The sequence below is a fragment of the Pundamilia nyererei genome, unplaced genomic scaffold (assembly GCF_000239375.1).
Source record: "Pundamilia nyererei isolate P.nyererei 1_Seehausen unplaced genomic scaffold, PunNye1.0 scaffold00133, whole genome shotgun sequence".
NCBI lineage: Eukaryota > Metazoa > Chordata > Actinopteri > Cichliformes > Cichlidae > Pundamilia > Pundamilia nyererei.
In genome coordinates this window covers 1,405,731-1,431,306 of record NW_005187534.1, presented here as the reverse complement: position 1 = coordinate 1,431,306, position 25,576 = coordinate 1,405,731, and the positions used below count along the sequence as shown (strand labels likewise).

Below are 25,576 nucleotides of genomic sequence, written 5' to 3'. Positions count from 1 at the left end.
ATTAACCAGTGCTTGCCCTTGACGACAGAGCGAGAACGAACTGAGCGGTGAATGGATAAACAAACAAACTGAATCATCATAAATCTATTATTTAATATTTATTACTTTTTTATTATAGAACTAGGAATAAAAAATACTATAATAATAATAATAATAATAATAATAATAATAATAATAATAAACTATAATAATACTAATAATAGAATTCTGGATCAGCACCATGATGCAAACTTGTGGCCATAACATATACAGTATGCTGGAGAAGGCATAAAATGTCACTGTGTATATGTGTGTGTGTTTTATGTGTGTCCTTTACACTTCAACGATTGCTCCTCAACATGTCAAACAGACACCATGAGACTGTAGTCTAGTCTCCCTGCTTGATTCAGATGACAGCCGTTCCTTCTTCAATGAGACTGTATATTTACCCAAACTTATTATCTTTCCAGAACAGAGTGCTGATGAAGCCCGAACACACCAAACTACAAGTTATCACAAAATGCCAGAACTGTTGAGCATTAAAAAAACCTGACAGGGGAATATGGCCATCTATTTTATACAGTCTATGGTATAACCCGAGTTAATTAATAACTGGGATTTCGTCACTTACTCGTGTTTATAATTAAGTTGTGAGAAATGTTGCCTTAAGAAGCAAACAGTTTTTCTGTGGCAGCACACACCTGCACGTGTCTGATCTGATTTCAGGACGTTTCTTTCTCTAACGCATAAACTCTGCAGTCACATCGCTCGGGTCTGGCCAACTGAACAAAGTGAGTAGCGGCGTTGATCGCTACACACCGCGGCTCGGTGTGTGCATGTGCGTGTTGTGGGCCAATAGCCACTCAGTTACACAACTGCTTTCAGTTTCCGAGCCCTGCCTGCTCGCCTGGTGGTTCCCCGCCCACCGCTGCTCTCTGCTGCCTGCCTGCCTCTCTGCTGGGCGGACTGGGGCAGATCCGAGCCGACCAGTTCCGTGTTTCTCTGCTCACCCAGTTTACGGAGCAGACCGTACCGGAGGACCGGACAGCGTCACGGTGGACATTCCTGTCCAGCAGCGGCATCCGTAACTCCGGGGACGACGGGAAAGTGAGCGCGGAGGTGAGTAATGTCTTATTGCTGCTCATTATTTGTGCGCGGACGGAGAATCCATCAGCCGCCGTCGGTCGCGTTACGTTTCAGCCAAACTTTGACGCTACTGGCTGTCCCTCCCTCCCCCTTCTCTCCCCTGCTCCCCCCTGCTCCCTCCCTCCCCACTAACGCAAAGTGCGTCGCGCACACATGCGGGGATCGCGGTATGTTCACGCAAATGTATGCCTGGCGCTCCTCGTTTAAGGCCGTGACACGAATCTCCGCAACTTTTATCGTCGCTGCGATCCGCGCACCGTAGGTGTGCAATCGCCGAGCAGAAGCTGCGACGCGCTCGCGTTCGCGCGTGCGTCACACGTCCCACTGTGTCGCTGCAATGTGCGCGTGTCGTCCATTGATGTTGTTTTGACAAATGTGACGTAGACCGTGACGCGCCGTAACGATGAGATAAGCAGATTCTGCGTGTGTGTGAATAAATAACGCTCGCGCGTCTCTGTGCGCGTGCGCGCGCTCCTAATCTCGTCGGGTGGATTTCTAAGCTGCGCACTTGAGATTTTTCTAGCAAAAAGCGAGACGCGCTGCTGAGCGTGGAGTGGAGTACACGCTGTTTCCTCCGTGGACTTTGTCCGTGCAGCGAATGGGCTCCCTCAGTCCAGCACTGCACGCACACCTGACGTACACGCAGCACCTGAGCGTGCAGCCCGTGTGTCCGGGTTCCAAACTGAAGGAAGCGGCGTGAGGGTAAAGTACACCCGGGATGACGAGGAGTCACCGTCTTCCTAAACGTCGTCCAGTTGTTTCTCTTTGCAGTTCTGACCCTGCAGCACAGCCCGCATGTAACATCGTGTGATATAGCCGGGTGTGTGCAGGTGGTGGGCCCAAAGTTTGCGCTCAAACGCTCACTGCGTCCGTCTTTGAGCCAAAGGTGAGATTGGCTCAGGTGTCGGCTTGGTCAGTAAGCTGCATCCATATCGTCTATGCTTGTACACAAATGTGGCATAATTGTGTTATGCCAATAATTGCAGATGGTAAATGGGCTGGTTCTTATATCACGCTTTTCTACTCTGAGCACAACAAGCACTTCACACAACTTGTACATTCACCCATTTGCACAAGCACTTTTTTTCTATGCTGTTTCTAAGTGCTTCCTATCTAACAGTCACGCGCTGATGGATGCATCGGAGAGCAACATGGGGTTAGTATCTTGTCCCAGGATATTTGGCATGCAGACTGGACTTAAACCACCAACCTTCCGGTTAGTAGGTGACCTGCTCTACCACCTGAGCTACAGCCACCCCACAGAGCAGTCAGTCACGATATTAAAACCAGCTGTTTAATCCTGTGCAGGTCCCACTAGTACCGCCAAACAGCTCTGACCTGTCAGGACTCTCAACCTGGAGTTCTTTGGGACACGCGGGTTCTGGTGTGGGACTCTCACGAGTGCTCTATTGACTACTGGATACAGAGTGGGAGTGTTTCAGTGCAAGGTTAGCTCATTGTCTTTGAGCAGCTTTTTGCAGTGTGGGGCGGTGCTCGTGGTCCAGGTGAGGCGAAGCAGGTGCTGCTGGATTGTTGGTGTTGACGTCCAACCTTGTACTGTAAAACAACAACAAAAGGATCAGTGAATGGTTTTAATAATGTGGCTGATCAGCATTTGCTTTCCAGCCACTTTCATATGCCACATGTCTCCTGTAATACCTCTAAATTGGCACAAACCCATCCCACCCTTCGTGGAGTTATGTCTGAACTCAAATCATCACCTGAACATTATTATCCTCACCAAAAATCGCTTGAACTCTGACAGTTATTATGTATCAGGTGAATTTATAGCAAACATCACAGAAAGAACAAGAGTGCTGGATATGGTAAATATCTACAGCCTCCCCACACAAAGCAAACAGTTCATGCAGTAATTTGTATGATAATTTTTGTTTAAATGTTGTGTGGTTAACGAAGGGAATGAATCTGACATGAAAATGCTGATTAATTTCACATCCAGAGAGATTTACCAGCCATTTACTGTAATCACAGCACTGACACCCATCAGTTGTTTACAAAAGGGGGTATCCACAGTAAACATGAAACTTCAGAGTGGGTTTTGTGGTGACACCACATGATTAATATGCAGCTCGGTGTCTATATTTGAAGCAGGCAAGCCAAAATTCAGCCAGATCCATCAAAATGGGGATGGAATGGGGGCAAGTTGGAGAGGTTAGCTATTCATAGTTGGGGTAGTGCAGTAGAAATGGATGCATGTAGGTCAGAGCTGTCCTGCTGGGTGAATGATCACGTCACTGTTAGTTAATGATAACCACATTCATTATTAAGTGTGCAAATACAAGATGGCAGCTGAACTAGAAGTTTGTGCTTTTCTAGTAAAGTCCCATGCTTGCATTTTAGCCTAACAGTTCTATTATCATAAGCTTTCTCATTTGGATATGCAAATTGGGACAAAATCTATCAAAAGAGCCAGATGTGAACCTATCCTCAACTGTAGACATGGTTTGGAAATGACTGGATATTGCTGACTGTCCCTCTTTCAGTCTACTGACTTAAAATAGTTTGTAATAAAGAAACAGCCATGTAGAGGCCAGCAGGTCACTCGAGGCTGCTTACATGGTGTTGTGCAAGGGAGAAACAACAGAAAACAGGAAACATTGATTAAAGATCCAGATGAGGCAGAAGAGCTCCACTCCAGGCTCTGTGGGTGTTTGAAAAGCAGCACCACATGAGCCTCATCGAAAGCTGGTTAGGGCAGAGAAGATGAGGGGTCAGAGTTAGAGTTAATCATTAGGCTAGCTTTCAGGTGGTACCCAACCCCTAGCCCCCAACCCGAGCCCTAACCCTATTTGTCCCATCAATGTCAAGCTTTGAGAATAACTTGAGAATCGTTACATACTATTCTTATTACAAAGGGTTATGATCATCATCAGTGATGACTTAAACCTCAGGGGATTATGGCAAAGTACAGACGAAAGAAGAAACATTTCAAGGTTTATGGTTAGAGGTAGTTATAAAGGTTAAAGTGTGGGAATACTTAAGTTACTGCTTGCACTGATATCTGTATGTACCCAAGCGTTATAATACTGATTTATGAACTTATCAGAAACTGTGACTTAATCGTGTTTTTCTGACTCGCATCTCGTTGAAGACCAATGAGAAATGACTCACAAGGACAAAAGTAAGGTGAAGCTATTAGTCCCATAAAACCAATTTAAGATTATTCACCTTTGGTGAAGTTTTTGTTTTCACCACATTTTGAGTCACATTTTGAGTCACATGTTCCGTCAACAGTCAACACACGACAGGCTTCTCTTAAACACTCAGCCCTAATAAAGTGGGGTTAGTTTACTGTATGGGGAACTTCGTAGCTATCAGATTAAAAAAAAACTTCTCATTTTCTATAGAAGGAACTGAAAACAAATGATGGCTGCTTCTCAAATGTCAGGTGTCATTTGTGTCATATGTCATAGATACTGAGCATTGTAAATTCTAAATACCAAATGTCACGGTTCTGGGTCAGTTTGACCCAGCATTTTGAGTTGTTATGGTTTGGGGTTTTTTTCAATGATGGATTGTTCTTTATGTTTCTCTGGTGCTTTGTTGGGTTTTATGATGAATCTGTGTTTCAGTTATTTTGGTGTGTTTTTGCATTATGGATTGTTTTCTTATTCTCTTGTAGTGCTTGTGGTGGTGATGATAGATTATTATTAGTTTCTTGTTTCTGTTTATCCGTGTTTAAGGATTTGTTGTTTCGTGTATTGTTTGAGTTGCATGTGTTATATTCTGCCTGCCTCTCTGTCTGCGTCTTTGTTTAGTGGGTTCTTGTTTTATTGTGAAGGTCTGTGTCTCATGTGAGTGTGTTCAGTTCTACTGCTCCCCTGTCTCGTTAGTCCAATTTCTCCCAGCTGTGTCTCCCTCCTGTTTCTCATTCCCTGATTACCTCCCTGTGTATATAAGCCCTGTGTGTTCCTGTGCTCTTTGTCGCGTCGTACCATCAGATCATGCCTGTGTGTTGCTGGTTCTCAGTGTTCGTTGTTCTGTTCATGTTTTGTGCTTTGCCAGCAATAAAGCTGTGGTTTTCTGTTGACATTTGGCTTCACGAGTCCTGCTTTTGGATCCTCACCTCCGCCTGCCGCACACAGAGCCCTGACACCAAATGAGGCAGACAGAGGAAACCAACAAAAGAAAAGTGTAAACAGACCCTCAAGGGCCAAAAACCACTTGCACATGGTTAACTGGAGGAGTAATGTGGTAGAACTGTATGTCAAGTGAACATAACCATCAAATAGAAAAAAGGAAATCTATTTTTCCTTTTGAATTTCTTCAAAACACAGGATAAGATGTAAGGTTAGACCAAACCCTAACCCTTTGGTGGGTGAGAAACCAACTGGTTAAATTCACAGTTAGGAACTGTGTGTAGAATAACTGAAGGCTGATTTAAGGCCTAGCAACTAGCTTTCGCAAGGTGCTCAGTTCCTTTCATACATCGTTTTATTGTGTTTGTGCAGGTTCTCAGTCATCCTGGTCTTTATTAATCTTGAGGGCTTGAAATGAAGATAAAGGCAGCATCGCTTCTCTTTTGTTTGTGAAGATGGAAGGACTCTTGGATGAGAGGTAGAGCGTCTTCACAAACCAAAAAGAAGTCCAGCTGCTTTTATTTCAACCGCTTTAGGTATTGTGTTGTATCTTGTGTGAAGATTCGTCCTTTGAAAGTATTTAATTTGGGTTATTTTAATATTATCTTTATTTTGTTTAGAATTTTTGAAGATGTCTGTTAAAGCCATCAAGCTCTTTCCTCTTACGATGTATATGGGTGGAGATTTCTGGAAAAGTTTACAGCACTAAAACTGTTCTTCTTCTTCTTTTAGGCTTTCCTAAAGTCAATCCGGTTTCTAATCAGAGCTCCACTTTCCCATCCGTTGCAGGACTGCTGGTTCTTGAAGTCTCTGAAGGTCCTTTTTCATGATTCTGACTGCATAATCGGGCTCGCTGTCCTTCTGCAGATTGAATTTGCTTGATTTTAAAAAGTTGCCTAAAACTTTTGCACAGCACTATTTTCAAATCCATCGACACATTTCCCCCCCAACATAAATTTTTGTTTTTGATTTTCTTTAGGTTACTTCATCATGACTTAAAGGATCATTACGCTGTCCGCGTCAAGAGTAAAGACCACAGCGACGCCACCAATGGTGAACAATCTGATTATGCAGAAGACTCTGAACTCTCTGTAGCTCACCTGGGAAGCTCCATGGATTAAAAAGGTCACTTTACCAAAGTCAGGGAGGAAGACGTGACGCCCGCTCTTTGGGAGTTCTGTGCCTGAAACAGGATCACATCATCTGGACGAGCTTTTTGTATTTTCTGTTCATTTGGAGTAATATGGTTCATGGAAGATGGAATAAAATATCAGTGGGAGTTATTCCTAAACAAGGACTGACTGCAAAATTCAAGAATGGAGCAGGATTTTACACAGTAGGATCTCGTATCTCATATCAGTTGTGGATGGTGTAGGTTCCTTGTAGGTACTACCCTGGACACGGTGGATTTTACACACAATTCATCTACAAACATCTGAAGTGCAGCAGGCAGTATTTGTCTGTAACTGGAAAAGTCTTCCTTTTCTCACTGTTGTAAATGGACGTCTGAGCCTTCTAAAGCTAGAAGGGGATATTTTCCATCTTCTGTTTGGTGTCTCACTGTTGGCAAAAACAGGGAAAGCCCTCCAAACATGTCCGGTACGGGAAGGAAGCACTTGGTCAGAGACTTTAACCATTTCATCACCTGCTACCTGTGTCGAGGTTACCTGATTAAACCGACCACAGTCACCGAGTGCCTGCACACATGTGAGTCAAAATAACACGCAGCAACACACAGAGGTGACAGTAGGGGTGAAAATCCATCGAGGTAGTGGGACCAAACCCAGACCGATCTAAGGTTACACGTAACCCTGACCAAACTTTAAAGAGCCGTAAAGAAGCAGGGCAGGGCTCAGTCAAAGTACAGCTGCTGTGTATGACAGGTGTGAAATGAAGAAAAGTACAGATGTTCAAACTGTTGATCCGCCTTGGTGTCATGCTCATGTCAGACTTAATTAATAAGTAAGTTACCACTGATGCGAGCAAATGTACCCAGCTGCAAGTGTTAGAGCAGAGACTCCTACAGAAAGCTAGAAGCTTCAAACACAGTGTCACTTCCTGCTGTTCCTGTTTTTCAAACCCAGAATTACAGCTACCATAGTTCCAGTAAAATTCTACTTTGACAGACTATTTGAAGTGGATGTGAAATTGTAGAGCAAGGTGAATGAGGCAAATGAGCTGTGAAGCATCGGAACCGATGTCGGCACTAAAACGCAGACAAAGTCTGACGTTCAAACTGCAGGATTTCAGTTTTTTCATAGAGAGATTTGGAGGCTTCCCCTTTTTCAACATGAGACTAGTTTGGGCGGTTTGAGAGTGTGCAGCAGATCGTGACAACCTGGTGATTGTCAGTGGCTTAGAAAGCTGAAATACCAGCTCGAAACAAGGCAAGCCAACATGCTGCCCCAAAAAAACCTCAATGACAAGGCAAAATGATGGTTTCACAGATGAACAGCTCATTTCTCTACCTCTCTCTCTTTTATTCTGAATGACCTTTTAAAAGATGGCTTTACCTGCCTTAACCTAGAGCAGAAGCTCATTTTGAATATGTTTCTTTTGCAGTCTGTAAGAGCTGTATTGTGCAGCACTTTGAGGAGAGCAATGACTGTCCTAAATGTGGCATTCAGGTCCATGAGACCAACCCACTGGAGATGCTCAGGTAACTTTGGCTACATAACATGTTTTTCTTCTCTCACTTTATCTGTTTTTTTTTCCTGTCATTGGCATGTTGGACAATTTGTATTTCTTTTTATTTAATCTTGAAAGAGCTGCAAAGTTTTGGAAATGACAGTTTTAAGAGTTTCATTCTTCTCTGAACTTCTTGTTGTTTTTCCATTATTCAATTGTACTTTTCTACATTTTGCTTTTGTGTGTATTTCAACAGCCCGAGCTACTGATTTTCTCTCTTCTATTCTCTCCTTTGGAAACTTTTATTCCTGCTTGACCTCACCTGATTGCTCCCTTCACCTCCACCATTTAACTTCTATTGCCTACTTTAATTTCTTGTTATCCCCCAATGCATCATCCCCTCCACCTCCTTCTCACTGTCATATTCTCAGGTTAGACAACACCCTGGAGGAGATCATTTTCAAGCTGGTACCCGGACTCAGAGAAAGTGAGTTTGCCAGATGGTTTCATCAATCTGTCGCCTCAGTTTGCAGTCGGTGTTAAATTATGTGACTATTCATGGGAGGTCGGGAAAAGAATTTACAGCAATCCCATCACACAAATCACTGGAAGACTAAGGCTTGCAACCAGTTTTAATGAAATGCACAAATTGCCTCCAGCATGCACTCTAGCAAACATGATGCTGCGTCTTGGTGGATTGAAAGCAGTTTAAAAAAGGAAAGAGTTACAGTACACCATCAGAAATGCTTCCAAAACACTAAAACTGTAACTTTTCAGAATTTAATTTGCAGCAGCAATTATCGCTGTCATTGTTTTAGACATATCTTGCATACTTTTGTCCCCTTTCAGTTTGATTTTTCTCTAATACTCATTCTCTTTAGTCTGTAAACATGTTCATTTCTGCTGTAAAGTTGGACATTTTTGACCTAAGGTTCACTTTTACGGCCAGTCGCATGTGGAGAAGCCAATCATTTGTCAGCATCACATTATTTCCAGAGAGGTGGAAGCTCAAACGTTTAAAACTAGATGAAGATGTACAGCCTTCTCTCTGTGGCAAGGCCAACGGGAAGCCAAGTCAACATGTCTAACTAAAGTGGTGATGGCACTATAATTTTATTGCCCCATAACTTCACCTCAGCTGATAGAGCACTCTGGCAGCAGAACGATGGAACAAACGTCATATATTTTTGTAGCTTTCGGGCCTCTCGGCCAAATGGTGTAAAAGTCAGCGTCCTATGAATCCTCTCGTATGGTCTACAGAGAGAAGACTGTGGACAGCAGACAAGGGTTTTGGTTTTTATCTGTCATGTAGATGGTGATGGTACAAGCACAGCATTGCTGTTCACAGTAAATAATAATGAGCTTTACGTTACAATGCTGTTCTATCCGGATGGTGAACTACCGTCTAGGTGTTAAGAGATTCTGAGTATGAAGTCTCCAGGCCCACTGACGTCTTAAATGTGCAACAAAGACAGGAAGAAGATAGGAGTTTTGTTGTCCCTGTTGCTAGTAAGCTGGAAATCATGCCTGGAAATTCTACTCGACATAAAAAAATCCCAGAGGTCACAAAGAGCATCGAGACTTAGCGATACAACGTAAGCACAAGTGAAGTTTACCAGTGTCTCCAATTATGCTACCTGCTCTTCACCCTGGTGGCCCGAGTGCATTGTCTGGCTAATGTTCAGAACGCTCAGCAGACATCAAAGCAGATCTGGATCTGCTGGATCTGGATTTAAACCAGAGGCAGCAAAACTGGTCTGTTGGCCAGCGTAAAAAGTGAAGGTGTCACGTCAGATTAAGAGGCGACAAATGGGCTGTCAAAAGGGAATTAGAAGAAGACTTCCAGGCTGTTTTGAGGCGATATGAATATGAGGGTGCCTGTAAATTTTGGTGATAACACAACAGTGACCACTGTCTGGTACCAGGCGGCCTGGGTTCAACTCCCGGTGTGGGAAGAGCCAATATAGCAAATTGTCCTTAATGAAGGGTGTTTGAGATGTTAGAATACGCTTCAATTGAGTGATAAAATGGCCCTTTGAGGCTGACAGCTAACTTTAATTATGGCAGTTATGAGCACATCACAGCAGGGCTCGGTTTGATGTGTCCAGGAGAAACGCAGAGACTTAAAATAAATACATTCCCAGCTTTTCTTCTCTCAAGCAGCTTTAAAATTGGTGCAAGTGGCTCATTTCTCTTATGGCAAGACAGCATATTGACCTTTTTCACAGCAGGCGTTCTGACATGTCAAAGCATGCATAGAAAAGAGGCTGCATTGTTTTTTGGAGGAGGTCCTTGTATCACTGGAATGGCTGGAATAACCAATCCATTGTTATTGTTATTAATTACACCCGCTTTTCCTGCTGTTAAAGGCCAACTGTTTGCTATGAAAAGCTTTTATTGTGCAAGTAAAATAGTTTTGTAAGCTTAGTTAAACTCCTCCTAGGAGCTTCAGTGAATCAGTTTTATGAAAAACAAAAGTCTAAATTTAGTACAGGAGAAATGTAGCTGTTTGATCCCAAAACTCTTAACACAGCGTAGACAGAATTCAGTAACCGCGATGTTAGAATCACCCATCCTCTTCTGATGGATTTGGTCTCTATGATTGCTTCATACTTCATTCTACTTTTGTTTTTTCCTGTCAATTAGAAGAGGAACAGCAAGAGCTCGAGTTCTGGAGGAAGAACCAGCCCAAAGAAAACGGCCAAGGTAAGCTGGACCCAACAAAACCCTTTATATAGTAACAGTAACACTTCATAATAAGCCCGCAGCCAGGGGTGTAATTCCCCTGTAATTAAATTAATTTTATTATAAATTTGAATGCAGTTATACAAATACATAAAGTAGGCACTCTAGAATAATTATTTACTTATTTATTTCATTAAATATAAATATTGAAAAGTACAGTGTGCCTATGATGTAAGACTGGGAAATTTTGTTTGTTTTTACACAAAATGACACACTACTTACAATTACGCTGTACTTAAAATGAATCATGCTTTATGTAAAATGACACATTACTTCAAATTACTTACACACGTGACTAAAATTGACTTACAGTATAATTATTTCTTTGTTTTTTTATTTATAAAAACCTGACTTCTTACCCCCTTTTTGAACTGTACCTACCTGTAAGCATTAGTAGGTAAATATAATTACGCTGTCATTTCAAATAAAACACATTAGAATTCCATTAAATTACAGGAGATTTCCACTGTGTCACAGATTTCTCACCTCGTGTATTAGAGTGGGTGGAGATGACTGAAATAGGAACACTGTCATATGCAGTGTAAAGAATTTGCCATGTAGGGGGACGGGTGGCTGCGTCGCCTCTGTGCCTCTCACACCTTTTCTTTAAAACTGGCAAAAAGGAAAAAAAACCATGCCATGGAGGAAGGAAGCCAGTTGTGGTTGTTGCATCTTACTCAGATTGTCTGCATGCTTGCTTTCATTATTAGAGAAGAAGCTCTGTAAAGAAGGGGGGACTTTTTTATCAAGTTTTGATACATCAGCAGGGAATTTTCTTGTCAGACTTCGTACCCCCCTTCACCACATTTTTCAGTGCAAACAGAGCTCGTGTTTACAGACATTGACCAATGCACCAATGCATCAGGTTCAAGTTAAAGAGAAACAACCCATATGGAAAAGAAATAGTAAAAACTTATAAAAGACTTGCATAAGATGTGGCCTATTCATATAGTGAATCATAGAAGGCTTATATGATTTACTCGTGAAAGCAGCCCCTTTCTCATTACTTTCATATATTGTTTTAGGAAGTATCCAAAACATACAAGTTTCATTTATATAATTTTTCAAGGGATCTTATATCTGTTTTCACTCTTGTGTAATACAATGTGTATGTGTATGTGTTAGTCCCCATAGGGAAATAGTTCCTCTGCATTTAACCCATTCACCCAGTGAAGCAGTGGGCAGCCACCAATGCAGCGCCCGGGGAGCAGTGTGTAGGGACGGTACCTTGCTCAGGGGTACCTCAGGGTAGCCGTTCAGTGGAGTTGAACCCCTGACCTTCCGATCATGGGGCCACCACTCTACCTACTGAGCTATCCCTGCTCTATCCACAACTAACATCCTTAACCTGCCTGTAGAAAACCTGAGGTGTCCACGGTTCGGGGTCCCGGATGCTGGAGGCGACGCTGGTGATGGTGGAGGCAATGAGGCGGACGGTGCCGGCGATGACGACTATCACAGGAGTGACCCACAGATCGCAATCTGCCTGGACTGCTTACGCAACACAGGACCGTCGGGGGAGAGCACGGTCACGGTGTGTGTTATTTTACATATAACCTTTAATTAAGAAATATTAAATACTTGCACTGAAACACAATATCACCTTGTTTTGGTCCTCTCTATGATGTAAAACGGTATTCCATTTCTTTGCTGCTGTATGTGTTGGTAATGTTTCCAAACTTCACGGGTGCTTGGTGCATAATCCCCTGTAAAGATGTAATTGTGTTTTCATGTCTTTTCCTTTAAAAACCTGCAATTATGCCTCATTAAATCAGTGTGTAAGAGTTATTCTCTCATCCAATTAGGATTTGATGAAGAGGTTCATCCGCTGCTCCAGTAGAGTCACCGTGGGAACAATTAAGAAGTTTCTCAGTCTTAAACTAAAGCTGCCGAGTTCCTACGAGGTATGGAGCACACTCTGTCCTCCTGTTTTCATTCATTAAAATATGTGTGTCATGATTCAAAGGCATGTTTTTCTTTACTTAACCACACAAACTCAGAGTTATCTTTCAAGTTTTCGGTTGATTGGTAGGATTACCTTCGTGGGGCTTGATTGTTGGATGTTGAGCAGTGATGGTCATAAAGCTCTGCAGCTCTGCCCATAAAAGGCAAAAATCATACTTGAGTTTGAGTTTGACTGGTCTCCCCTTCAGGGTCATCTCCCCGTGCACTTCTGGAGCACCTTCAGCACTCCTGCAAGTGCTCAGTCCCCTTCTGACCACCTGCACTTGAGTTTCTGAGCTTTCACCATAGATCTCAAACAGAGCAAAGAAACGTTACAGTGGCAAACTGAAACTTTTAGAGGCTTAATTTGGCTTCCTGGAAAAAAATAAATGAAATCATGGGGTTTTTTTCTTTATGGCCAGAGTTGCAAAAATCACTCCACTTTGAATATTTACAGGGTTAAACTTACTTCATAATGTAATGAAGTTACTTTCTTCACTACTTTGGGAGGGCTGACTAGAGTGTAGGGACCTCTTTATCTAAGGGAACCTTTTAGGAGATGTCTGTCCTAACTGTACCTCACATTATTACTTTGCTCAAACAGTCTTCACGCACATTTTCCTTTTTTCTTTGTACACATAAACACAAGAGTTACCACAAAAATGGCTTCCCTCTGAGAGACTAGGGTCCACTCTTTGGATCTGTGGTGCATAGAGTCATGGATGTCTTCTTCTCAGCCCACTGTAATTCAAAGAAATGCTGAAATGCGGTGCTTTCCGGCCACATCACAGATCTGTTTTAGTTCTGATCTACTACAGTTCTACTACAGTTAGTGGGACCTGACGGTACAGGTGTTGTCACACATTCAGGGTGTGAAGTCTGACTGTCAGAGGCTGACTGTCTCTGACGAGGATCTGCTGGAGGTTTCTTCCTGTTAAAAGGGAGTTTTTCCTTCCCACTGTCACCAAAGCTCTTGCTCATAGGGGGTCACCTGATTGTTGAGGTTTTCTCTGTATTGTTGTAGGGTCTACCTTAAAATAAAAAGCGCCTTGAGGCGACTGTTGTTGTGATTCAGTACTGTATAAAAATATGGTTGGATATCATTAAAAAATGCAGTGCAGGCACAAAAGTTAAAGTTGCAACATGCTGAAATTCCATTGTATAAAAAGGAAAATGATGCATGTATTTGGTAGCATAACTCTGACTTGTTTAACCAACAGCTGTACTGTGTTACATATAAAGTGCAAAATGCTGGAGAGTTCAGTTCAACATAATGAAGATTTAGTGGATTGCATTAAAACAGCAGAGAAACAGCATGTGGTCAAATATGAAGCCAAACTCTGACCAGGTTAACAGTTCGTAGCCAGATGCTCATTACTATTCCATGCAAGCTATGCTATCATCTGCCAGCTTTAGCAAAGGATTAAGAAACTGTTAGCTTCCACATTTGGAGCAGGCCGAGCTAAAAGTGGTATCACACACTCACACTCTCATTTACACACTCACATATTCAGAGAAGCCTCCCACTCACCACCACAGTGAACTTCCCCTCTCCTTTCATCTCTCGTAGAAGTGAGAGCTCAGCTTTTGTTTTCGTTCGTCACCTTCTCTGTCTGGGAGGCAGCTTGGGCAAAACTTTGTGACTGTAACCGCTTCGTTAAAAGCTGTTTGTGTTTGTTTTGGACTTGTCAAAGCGTCCTTCTTATGTATTTTCCTTCTTGTGTTTGCAGCTGGATGTTCTGTGTAACGGAGAGATCATGGGCAGAGATCACACTCTCGAGTTCATCTACATGACCCGATGGAGGCTACATGGAGAGAATGTAAGGCTGTCACGTTCACTTCCTGTTCATGTGTGAGTGTTTGCATCCTCGTGTGTAGATGCATCGCTGCAGGAAATGTTTGTGTGCACGCGTGCGTCTGTGAATCTTACGCATTCATGCACTTTAGTGAAAGCATGCGGTCCTGGTTGAATGACTTGTATATTCAGTGTGAAATGCTTTTCCAAAGGAGCATTTCTGTTCAGAGAAGGTGTCAGATTGTGAAAAAGGAAACTCGAGACTTTTTGCAACATAAATTTATGGTGTTGGTACAGAATACTGATGTTCAAGAGACGCCCGGTTTGAATAAAAGATTCGCCTCTCATGTAACATTTCGACATTTCATCTTTACCTCGGTTTGCTAAATTTGAGCCACGTCCATCTCCTCTTAGAGGCTCGGGGTTACTCTGCATCCTGTTTGGTTTTTGTTAAGGTCACTTTGCAAAGTGAAGTCAGTCATATCTGCATGTTTAACACATGCTTAGTAATGACAGTCAAAACAGGAAAAGCATTACTGATGATAAAAGAGATTCTGTGCACCACATTTATTTTGTGCATAAGAAGGTATATTTCTTCTTCACAGCCTTTTTATATCTACAAGAGGAGACAGTGGGGTTGTTTTTAGGTCACGTTCTTACCACCAGGATGTCAGAGACCCCTCTCTATGGTTAGGGCTCACCAAAATGCAGCTCTTATAACAGAAGACATGCAAAATAACACGACTTGTATAATGTCGATAACACAGGTAACATTATCTGCTTTTTGAAATTTGGCTTATTTAACATGTGGCTAAAAGCCATAATTCACTTATTTAATAAATGCTGGATTGATTTGATTAGACGTAAACAGCGCAGTGTCAAAGGAAAAGCTTTGTGTCAGTTTAGATCCACTAAAAGGCATTAGAGTTGATTTGTGGTTCTGCATAGTTCCCAGGTGAATATTGCTGAAAAAGGCAGATTAGCTCTGTGAGGCCAAACCTCTGATGTTTTGGAGAAAGACAAAAAGGAAGGAAAGAAGTTTCTGATGTGTGGAAGAAGAATTTCATAAAAACAAAATTTATACTGTGCAAAAGTTTTAGGCAAGTGAGAAAAACATGTTAATCATTTATTTTCATCAATCAACAAAATGCAGTAAAAGAACAAACGAGAAATCTAAATCAAATCTATACTTGCTGGGACCACCCTTTGCCTTCTTCTAGGCACACACACAGTTTTTGAAGGAACTCTGCTCGTAGGTTGTTCCAAATATCTCAGAGCACTAAGCACAGATCTTCTGTGGATGTAGGCTTCCTCACATCCTTCTGTCTCTTCATGTAGTCCCAGACACACTCCATGATGTTGAGATCAGGGCTCTGCGGGGGCCGTACCATCACTTCCTGTACGTCTTGTTCTTCTTCTTCCTCGCTGAAGATAGTTCTTAATGACTTTGGCTGTGTGTTTGGGGTCGTTGTCCTGCTGCAGAATACATTTGGGGTTAATAAACAATCACTTATATTTCTGAAAGCTTTCTTTGTTTACAGCATTTTTCACACTTGCCTAAAACTTTTGCACAGTCCTGTATATTCTTATTGCCACAGGTTATGGTTAGAGGTGCATGCATCAAGTAACATGAAGTAGAAATAGAGGGTGATTTCCAAAAGTAAATCTTATTATTATACCTGGCTTAACATAAATATGTTCAGCAAAGTTACAGGAAATGTAAAAAATCAAAGTTTAAGGCCTTTGTTTTATTGATTTTTTTGACTATTCAGTCTGAAAATAGGAACGCTTTAAAATGCTTCCAAAAAATGCCGATGTCATGATGTACATTAACTGACACACACACACACACACACACACACACACACACACACACACACAAAGCAGGACTTGTCACTCTGAAACGTGCTGGTACTCTCAGCCTTGGGCTTCAGGGTCATCAGTCCTGTGACGGTTCAGCGAGCCAGTGTGTCTGCCTTTGATCTACAGTAATTGTGCTGACTTGTGCATGAGTGGCTGTGTATCTGTTTGCACGGGTGAGTATTTGCATGAACTTCTACTGCTACTGAAAGCTCCCGTCCATTTCTGGATGGTAACTAATGAGTGCAGGCAGCTGGCACAGCAAGACGCTTCAGATACCGGGTCAGGTGGAACTGAGAAGGAAAGGCAGCAGGAAGGAAGTCAGTATGAAATGACAAACTTAGTAAGCGTGTAGCTTTTCAGCTCCAGCTGAGTGTCATCATGTCCTCTACAAAGTCCGCCTGCCGCTGAGCTAAAATGTCTTTTTTGGATCTGTTTCACTGACTAGTCAGAGAGGACGGAAAAGAAAACAGAATTATTTTTCCTTCTCATTATATAATCGTGTCGCACTGTGACCGGAAAGCTACGCAGGCCAAAGTTGCATTGAGTCAACTTTAAATGAGTCCCAGCAGAATTCGGATCCAGTCTAAACTCAGCACATGCCAACCCTGAGGAAGATGGCGTCTCTGCTGCTTTATTTTCCAGCAACGCAGCTTTTTTGAACCTATTAATCCAGCTTGATTGGACATCCGTCTTCTTTACTAATGTTACAGACTGTTTTATTGTGCACAGATTGTCAGAATTGCAGGTCACGTCTTTTTCCATCTGGGCCTTTTTCCCATATGGCAAATTATCCGCACAGATTATGAACACATGGTTATTACAGGATTTAGGACAATTAAACAAATCATTAAAAGAGTGCTGCTTTGGAGAGTGCAAATAGAACAAAAAAGATTTTTCTGTTACGTAAACTTCTACTGAAAACATCTTGAAACCACAGATAAGAGTGAGGATACTTAATCTCTTCGGTCAGTCCTGTTCCAGTGCTTATTTACCAATCATCACAAAGCACTTGGTGGTCTCCCCTCTGTCTCCACTGTGAGTCTCTGTGTAGTAAATGTGGCCTCGGTGATACAGGAATTGCCACAAAGGTGGTTTTGAGTACTTTGGCAGGACTCGTTTCATAACTCATCCTCACGATACTTGATGAGGCACCTAAAGGGAGCAGCCAAAGAAGAAAAGGTTCATGCTCATGGACGTGAAGTTCTCCCTCACTTACCTGAACACCGTTTTTCATTCTATTGCTTTCATATTTATTGATTTGTGTCTATGTGTCATAAGGTGTGATACAGTCTGGATGTAGAGGCACGAGTACTTTGCCAGCAGCGTAAATTATTTCTCCAATTAACTTTTTTTTATTTCCTTCACACCTTCTTACTAAACCCACTCAGGTTTAGGCAGTAAAATCACTTGGAAGGATTAGAAAAAGATCACCGCTTGGTTAAAATGTTGTCACCCTTTAAAAATGTCCACCTGCACGCAACGTTTCAGCAGCAAGAGCTAAGTGAATGTCGTCCGTCCCATGAGTCCTGAGTAAAAGTGCTAGATGCAGTGGGACCAAGTGTGGATTTGATAGAGTTAATGGATCTGGAAAGCCAGTCCAAAGCAGGGAGACCGAAGGAACTGGAAGACAAGAGGCAGGCTGGTTGGTCCATGACAGAAGTCATGCACATGGAGAAATGAGTTAAAGTTTATATAAGGATCGGTGATGATGAGATGATGCCAGGGGAAGACCATCTCTGAATCGAGGAGGGGGTCTAAGGGTACATCTGTCACCATCTTACAATGCTGTGCAGCCATTCCCCAGCTCTCTGTGAATGGGACTCATGGCCATTGATCAGTGGTTGTTGATCAATGGTCATGAGAATTTGCATAATTAAGATTAAGGAACTGACCTCCCAGCCCTTTGTTTCCTCAGTGGGCTGGTTTCAGTCATTATGCAAATGTACTGTTTCTAAGATTGGAAACCTGCAGTCAGCTGACACTGAAGAAGTCACTTGGATGAAACGTTTCTCCCACAAAACGCTACGTCCAGATGAACAGAATCAACTTTTGGAGATTTACTTACCTGGATGATTGAGCGTGCATCAAGATACTTTAAAGATTGATAAAACAAACACACAAACAGAGCAACGAGAGGCAAAGCAACTGTGGAAAAAGGAAGAGGACACTACAGTTTAAATTCTCATAGACTTACCATCCATAAATACATATTGTAGGGAACAGACCAGGGAGAGCATAACATGGGCCTCAGATGACTCAGTCGCAGTATCCCATCCTAGTAAGGACTCAGTTATCAGTTAGGTTGTTGTCACTGATCGTAGTTTAGTTCAAATAAAGTTTTTCCTTCTTAAAATGTTTTTTTTTAAATCAAATCACTTTTTGTCCTTTTTAGCTCAGCTTTAATCAGTGGTTTAATCAGACTATTTAATCTCTTTGAAAACATTTAGACGTGGAGCTCAAAATATTCCACAGTGAAATAAAACACTTGGAGTATCCCCAGAATACACACTGACTCCAGGTCAGCGCTCAGAAATTGAAAGCATTCAAGCCAAATGTAAAAAGAAAACATGTTGAGGGAAAACCTCTCACATGACATCAGGAGCCACATTTTCTATCTCACCTCCGCCCACCGCCCCGATGCTCCACAACAACAGACAGAAGTCTGTCCGTCAGAATTATTTATGCCCTCGCTGGTGAGTCATGAGGATAAACAGCCAGAAATTATTTTTGAATCCTGTTTGAACCCTGTCTGGTTAAGGAGAGGGATGACAGCGAGAGCGAGATAGATGGATACAAAGCGCCAGAGTCGGGAATGGAGGCAGAAGTCGGACAGAAAAAAAGATACGAGCCATTCATCAGTCTCATCCTTCTGACAACTCTGCAGCTCGGCTTCATTTTCTCCCTCCGATTTAGAGGCCGGTCAGGACGGATCCGCTCACACGGGAGCAAAGGAAAATCAATCTGTAACCTCCCGGGATGTCATTAAATCAGGAAACCGCTTTCTGGCTGCCACCGTGGTGACTTTTAAAAACACAGGACTGAAAAACGTTTACGAAAAATACTCTTAATGTACACGCACTGATGTCTGTTATTAACAAATGGTATTTAATTATGTTGCTAAGCACTAAAATCTCTGCTTACTCTGGTTCATTTCTGTTTAAATGAGTCAGATTGGACTATATGAAGGCACCAAGTCACACACTATTAATCAACGGCTAATCTTTATCCACAGATAAAGATTCCTATGAGGAATTAGAGCGCTTTATTAAAGGATTTTAAATCCATGAAAAGCACCATGCTAATCTAAAACACTTTGCATATTTACCAATCTTAGAATCTTAAAGTTGGAAAAATATGTTAAACTGCACCTAAAAGTATGCAAAACTCATCTGTGGTGTACAATTGGCCAAGAATCAAAAATCAGTGTGTTGTGTCATGTGATCAAAGTCTTAACAGTAGAAGACGGGGAGAGGCAGATGGTGATGGCGAAGAACTGTCCACATAAAGTGTCCAAACAACAGACGTCCAGTCTCTGAGTCATGATGACTAAACACAGCTGCTCCAGATCTGGAATTTGGCTCTGATATTTAGAAAAGTGTTTGCCGTTTTTTTAAAATAGCAAACGCAAAATGTGTTTCTGGGGTTGGGTAGAGTCACAGACTAAAGCTGCAACGCAGATGTTCCATCTCTCCTGCAATCAATTCACCTTGTTAAAGCACATTTCGAGAGCTGGCACCGTGCGTGCAGAAGCAGGGAAGCATTTGGGCCGAATGATGGAACTCAAGTGTGAAACCCAAAACGTATTCCTCAAACATCTTCATGCATGTTTTCTGCATCCAGAAAAAGCTGAGCTTATTCAGCCCCCACCGTTTGGACTCTAAAGAAAGTTTACAGCAGAAAGAAATCTGACTGCCTCAACTTTGTGTTGTTGTGGGACGATATTAACCCTCTGAGGTGACGGTGATGACCCAGCACTAACCGTAACTTCGATTCTGAGCAATCAGAGGATATGTCATCTTGTTTTCTCATGAAATTGTTCTCTAAAGTCTTGGAGAAAAGAAAATAGTCATTCTAACAAACATATTAAAAGCTATTAACAAAAAAGAGTCATCTTGGGCCTTCTCCAAAATATAGGATTAGGGTTAGCACCTGTGATGTCTTAGACCTTGGATCAGAGGAGGCATCTGTACCGGAACAGCAGAGATAAGAACTTAATTTATTCTTGGAAAAGTCTCTTACACCTAAAATAAAACTGCAGAGGCGCCCTACTGGGCAGTAGTGCAGAAATAAATCTCCTGGTATATTCAATTACAAGAAGGCATCGGACCAAAATGTCCTAAAAATAGACACAGCATTATTACTTAGTATTTAATACACTGTCCATGTGGTACAGTGAGGAGCAACACAGAAACAACTGTAGTTCGATGGCAGCACATGTGAGTTTCACCATGTGTAGTTCCTTTGAGTGTCATGATCCTAATGTTGGGGTGAAGCTCTGCAGAGTGGTCGGCTGACACATTATAAATCAAAGAGTTTCTAAACTATTTAAAGAAACTTGTTTCATCCCATTTGAAGTCACATTAGATGCAATCGTGAAGTTCACGAACCCAAAAAACAAAAACCATCCTAGATTGAAACTGGGTCGTTTCCCACTTCAGCTCCAACTGGGCAAATATTCAGATTCCAATTATCAATTTGATTTTAAAGATTATGAAAACAAAATACTCCCAATAAAACAATTATCTTTTGTTTCTTGCTGTTCTTATTGTTACATACTGCACCTCCTCCATAAAAGATCTTCACAAAGAATGATTATTAAAGATTATTTTGCCTAATTGCCCAAACTTCTTTTACATCCACATGCAGCCTACTTTGATCTTATGTGGGCTGGACTGGAATATAAGGAAAAGAACAGTTTCTAATAAAGAAATATTGCTGTAGTAAAATCATCTATCAGCACAACTCTTTAGGCTTCAATTGTAAGTAGTGTATGTATAAAAAGTAATAGAAATCTGTTACTCTGTTGTAGTAAGAATGGTCATGTGGAAGATCTGTATTAGCAGGAAAGCAAAAATACTGTAAAAAGTCCAAAATTTATGTCATCTTTCACATTTTCCAAAGCCATCCACTGGTGCAGGTTGGAGTCTTCGCCAGCTTGTCTTCAGCCCTGGGCCTTATGTTTGACACCCGTGGCCTGAGGTACAGGTTCAAACTCCAGCCCTCGAAGTCCTGCAACCTGGTGCAACACACCTGAATACAATTAGTAGCTCATTAGCAAGTAGCTCAATGGCAGTTCAGCCATTTGATTCATGTTACAGCAGCTCATGAGATAATCAACATGGTGCAATAAAAGTACTTTTAGAAGTACATTTTTCCAAACACTTACATTTGCTTATATTTACTTGAGTAGCGTTGGGGGTTGCCACCTCAGCATGCAGTCAAGTCTCGGTAATGACCTACTCATTTTATTCAGGTGTGTTGCAGCAGAGACACATGTGAAAGTTTCAGGACACCGGCCCTCGAGGACTGGAGTTCGCCACCCCCGGCTTAGGGTGATCACTGCCTCTGACAGTGGAGACGCTGCTTGTCCTGTCAGAGTTAAGGTTGGCGTTGGGCTGGTTTAGGAAATCCCTGATGGAAAAGAGTTAAGTTCTGTCATGGTGTCTATGCCAGTGAGTAATCAGGTTACAATAAGATTATAATATTTAGCAAAGCAAATGATTATTGCCATATGGTTTGCTGACCTTAATTTGAAGGTCTGCAGTTGTCACTTTGTTTCCTGGAAGTTCAGCTCTGAGAATGAACCTTTGTGATCTGTGATGTGATAGCTTCTCCAGTGTGTCTGAGAGCAGAATTTCAGTCTCAGGGGGGCAAATCTGATGAGCAGGGCAGGTGTTTCCACTGAATGACCTTCACACGCTTCAGGATGGTACGGTGGAACTCAGCTTTGACTGACCCCAGGTCTGAGTGCCAGTTTTACATTTACAGTCTTTGTCATGAATAAATAACAGTGTCGGTCTCAAACATCCGTCTTTGGGTTAACAAGGTCTTATCTTTGATCCACACATGATGTGGATCCTGGATATTGTCTGGTTTTTCACTCTGGTTGCATTCAGACACAAGTATCTACAACAAGATAACATAAAATTATTACAGCTTTCTGGTAAATATGTTGATATGTTAAATATTAGGAATCTTCAGACTTGCCATCAGCTGCAAGCACAAGGTATGAAATTCAAGTGGGAGCTTCTCATTGGAGAAACCGTCTGAAAGCAATTTATCGATCAACATGTAGATTGATGGATTTATATTGTGATGATTTCATGATTAGCTGTGAGACCGGGCTGGAACAACCTTGCAGACTCAGCACAGCGTATGTATTTCTGCAGTGTAATTGCACTGTATGGAGACAGAAATGCTGAGTGAAAGAGTGTCAGAGATGCAGATGCAGATGCACACTGACAGAGCTGTTAGATTGGCTGCAGTGTTCTTTTTTTTTTGAGGCATGATACAGCAAAATGCAGAGGGAGATGACAGGAGCTGCACTCTGCTGCACCAGCAGCCTCGAGTTGCCAAAAATAGGAGACAGACTCCAGAATCAGGAGACTCCCTCTTCGCTTTGCAGCTGCTCAGACACAAGCACTTTTTCCTTTTTGAATGTTTCATGAAAAGGGTAGCTCACATCATCTGAAAGAGGCAGGAATGTATGTATCTGTCAGGAATGACAACTTTCTTATTTAACCTCAGTGATGGAGGGATAGCACATGGACCAGAAGCCCATAAAGAGGCTGAGAGGTCAGCTTCCCTGAGGCCAGCTGGGATTAAAGCTGCAGAGATTGCTACTCATTGATGCGTTTGCACATAGAGAACAAAACCTATTGGATCTAATCTGCTTATTTCGCCGGTGGCATAGAAGTCCTGTCTCTCTGGTGCTGCAGTGTTGTGAGTTCTAGTAAAATGTTGATGTTTTGAGGAGCTGCAGAACGACAACTTTTTCCCTCTAACAGGCCGATCAGTTCTCTTCATCACATCAATTTCTCTGGAGGATCTTTGCTGGCGATGAAAACTGGGTCTTTGGGACGAGCCAACAGTTTTCATATAAAGTGTCTTAAGTTCGCCTGTCAGGTGGGCACGCTCGTCATTTTTACCCCTCGGCCTGAAAGGCTCGGGGCATGAGGCGGGATTACCCAATTTTGTGAGCGTGATAATTGATTTTCAAGTTGATACCTCTGGTGCATCTACAAATACTCTCAGTGACGCCGACCTCAGGGTCAGAGGTCAAGTTTTCAGAAAATCTCGTGAATGTGATAACCCGAGAAGGAAGTCACCTAGGAGTTTCAAATTCTGCGAGCTGGCAGTATTTTTTCATCAGTTTGCAGATATTTGAATATTTGAGTTCTCCTGTAACATCATGATGCACCCGAGGGCAGGATTCACGATATCATGTTCTTTCTTTTCGTCTTTGCTCGGCACCTCGACCAAGCAGGTTTGCATCCTTGCTGAAAACAATCACTTTGTATTTTTGACTTTTTAAGTCACAGAAAAATCTGCTGTTCCTAAAGCGCCGATGTTGTTTTTAAAACCTGAACAAATTCCATATGGATGCTCCTGCGACAGATATGAAAGACACAAAAGTGCACACTGCATTTGAACCATGTTCTTCTGCTTCAGGCTTCCTCCATCGCTGCAGAGCACAGCCAGGTGGATCCGGGACAGTTTAATAGAAACTGCTTTACATTCAGAGGCGGTGTGTGTGCATGTGTGCGTTTCAAACCACCTCTTATTTAATTCCTGTAACAAGTGTGAAAGTATGTGTTATTGTTGGGACTGCTGTTCCTGCACCTTTTACAAAGCTCTGTAAAGGTGCGTTCACTAGATGAACCAGCACAAAGCAGCTCCTCGCAGCGCCGTTTCTCTGATGATTCCTGTTCGTTCAGCAGCAGCAGCAGCAGCAGCTGTGTGCATCGTCCTCTGAAGTGTGCTTAAGTTTACAGTGTAAAGAACAAACCATCGATCGTGTCTCTCTGAAACAGTTTCTCTTGTTTCTGTCTCCTTCAGACATATCCCATGGTACTCGAGTACCGGCCACGCATCGACTTTGGCTGAACCACGAAGAAGAGGACCACACACACACACAAAGTCATCCATACAAAGCAAGCAAGACATTAAGAACATCTGCATTTCCAAGAATAAACTGCACATACACACACACGCACACACACACATACGCACGCCAACCATATGCAGAAAAAGAGAGAAATTTAAATGTATTTTTGTACAGCCAATGATGAAGTGCTTACGTTGTTATGTTAAAGAGCTTTTATGCTACATAGAATAATATATGCTATAATATATGATATTTTTAAATGTATGTCCCTGTGCCTAAAAGAGCTGTTCGGATCAGAAATGAAGTATGACCATATCTCCTCTTTGCCTGTCTAACTCTAACTGTAGAATAAATGTTGATTTTCTACTGCTGGCGGCTGTGTTTGTCTGAATCTGCGGTTTGATTGCTTCACTATCTCAGCTTGTGGTTAAAGAACGGTCAGCATGTGTGTACGTATGGTTCATATGGAGCTGATACCGGGTATCACTAAGAGGTCTTTGCTCAAACACAAGTATCAGCACCAAGTTAACTAGTGACCCTTTAAGTTTAGCTCCGCCTCTCATTTGGAAAGCCTTTTTAAACTAACCTTTGTTGATCCGACAGAGAGATTCAGCGAGTGCTCAGCTTATTTCTGGACTCAAATGCTTTTCACAAACACATTTTCATTTGCAAGCATGACAAGGAAGTCGAGCAGAGCTCGAAACCTGCAACTCTGTTACCCACATTCGGTGGTGCTCTGTCACTCTGATTAAAAATACAGCATTAATATGGAAATGAACAATGGCCCTTTTTTAATAAGATCTATTTTCTTTCACCACACTGCTGCTGGTTTAACAGTACGCCAGATCTGCAGCTGGATTTACATCTAAATTCAACTGAAACTACTATTTTTAAAGCTGTAAGGCTGCTTTATTTATCTTACTATAACACACCAAAATTCCTCCTACATGATCAGGAGCTGAGCAGCCAAACTTGGCACATCCTGGGCCCTGGGAGGTTCACATATGTGTCAGGTATTATAATCTTATGATATTTTCCAGCTATCGCCTTGTTTTTAGCAGTTATGAACCTATAACACCTCAAAAAAGCGTGGTATAATTTTTATTTCACCACAACTGCAAAACTTCAGTTAATGACTGAGGTATTATGATGCTATGTGGTTACCTGGCAACCACCTAACAGCAAACTAAACTGAACGTCTATGAAAGATGTCTTATTTGTTTAATTTCTGGACAAAAACATCTCAAGAAGTGCAATTCTACATGCTTA

At 42.0% G+C, this 25,576-nt stretch overlaps 1 protein-coding gene across 5 annotated transcripts; it reads left to right on the top strand.

Moving 5' to 3' along the window:
• Positions 1–750: 750 nt before the first annotated feature.
• Positions 751–24,675, top strand: pcgf5b (polycomb group ring finger 5b). Of its 5 annotated transcripts, none has more exons than XM_005743586.2 (10): positions 751–1,098; positions 5,958–6,041; positions 6,205–6,932; positions 7,788–7,884; positions 8,285–8,340; positions 10,500–10,559; positions 11,957–12,132; positions 12,404–12,502; positions 14,273–14,362; positions 24,259–24,675. In XM_005743586.2, the coding sequence occupies exons 3-10, from the start codon at positions 6,818–6,820 to the stop codon at positions 24,304–24,306; spliced, it is 741 nt and encodes a 246-aa protein (XP_005743643.1). In that variant the 5' UTR covers positions 751–1,098; positions 5,958–6,041; positions 6,205–6,817; the 3' UTR covers positions 24,307–24,675. The 5 variants fall into 5 exon arrangements, with proteins under 5 accessions (XP_005743643.1, XP_005743647.1, XP_005743644.1 ...); XM_005743587.2 differs by lacking the exon at positions 751–1,098 and adding an exon at positions 1,126–2,011; XM_005743588.2 differs by lacking the exon at positions 751–1,098 and adding an exon at positions 1,126–2,281.
• Positions 24,676–25,576: the final 901 nt, after the last annotated feature.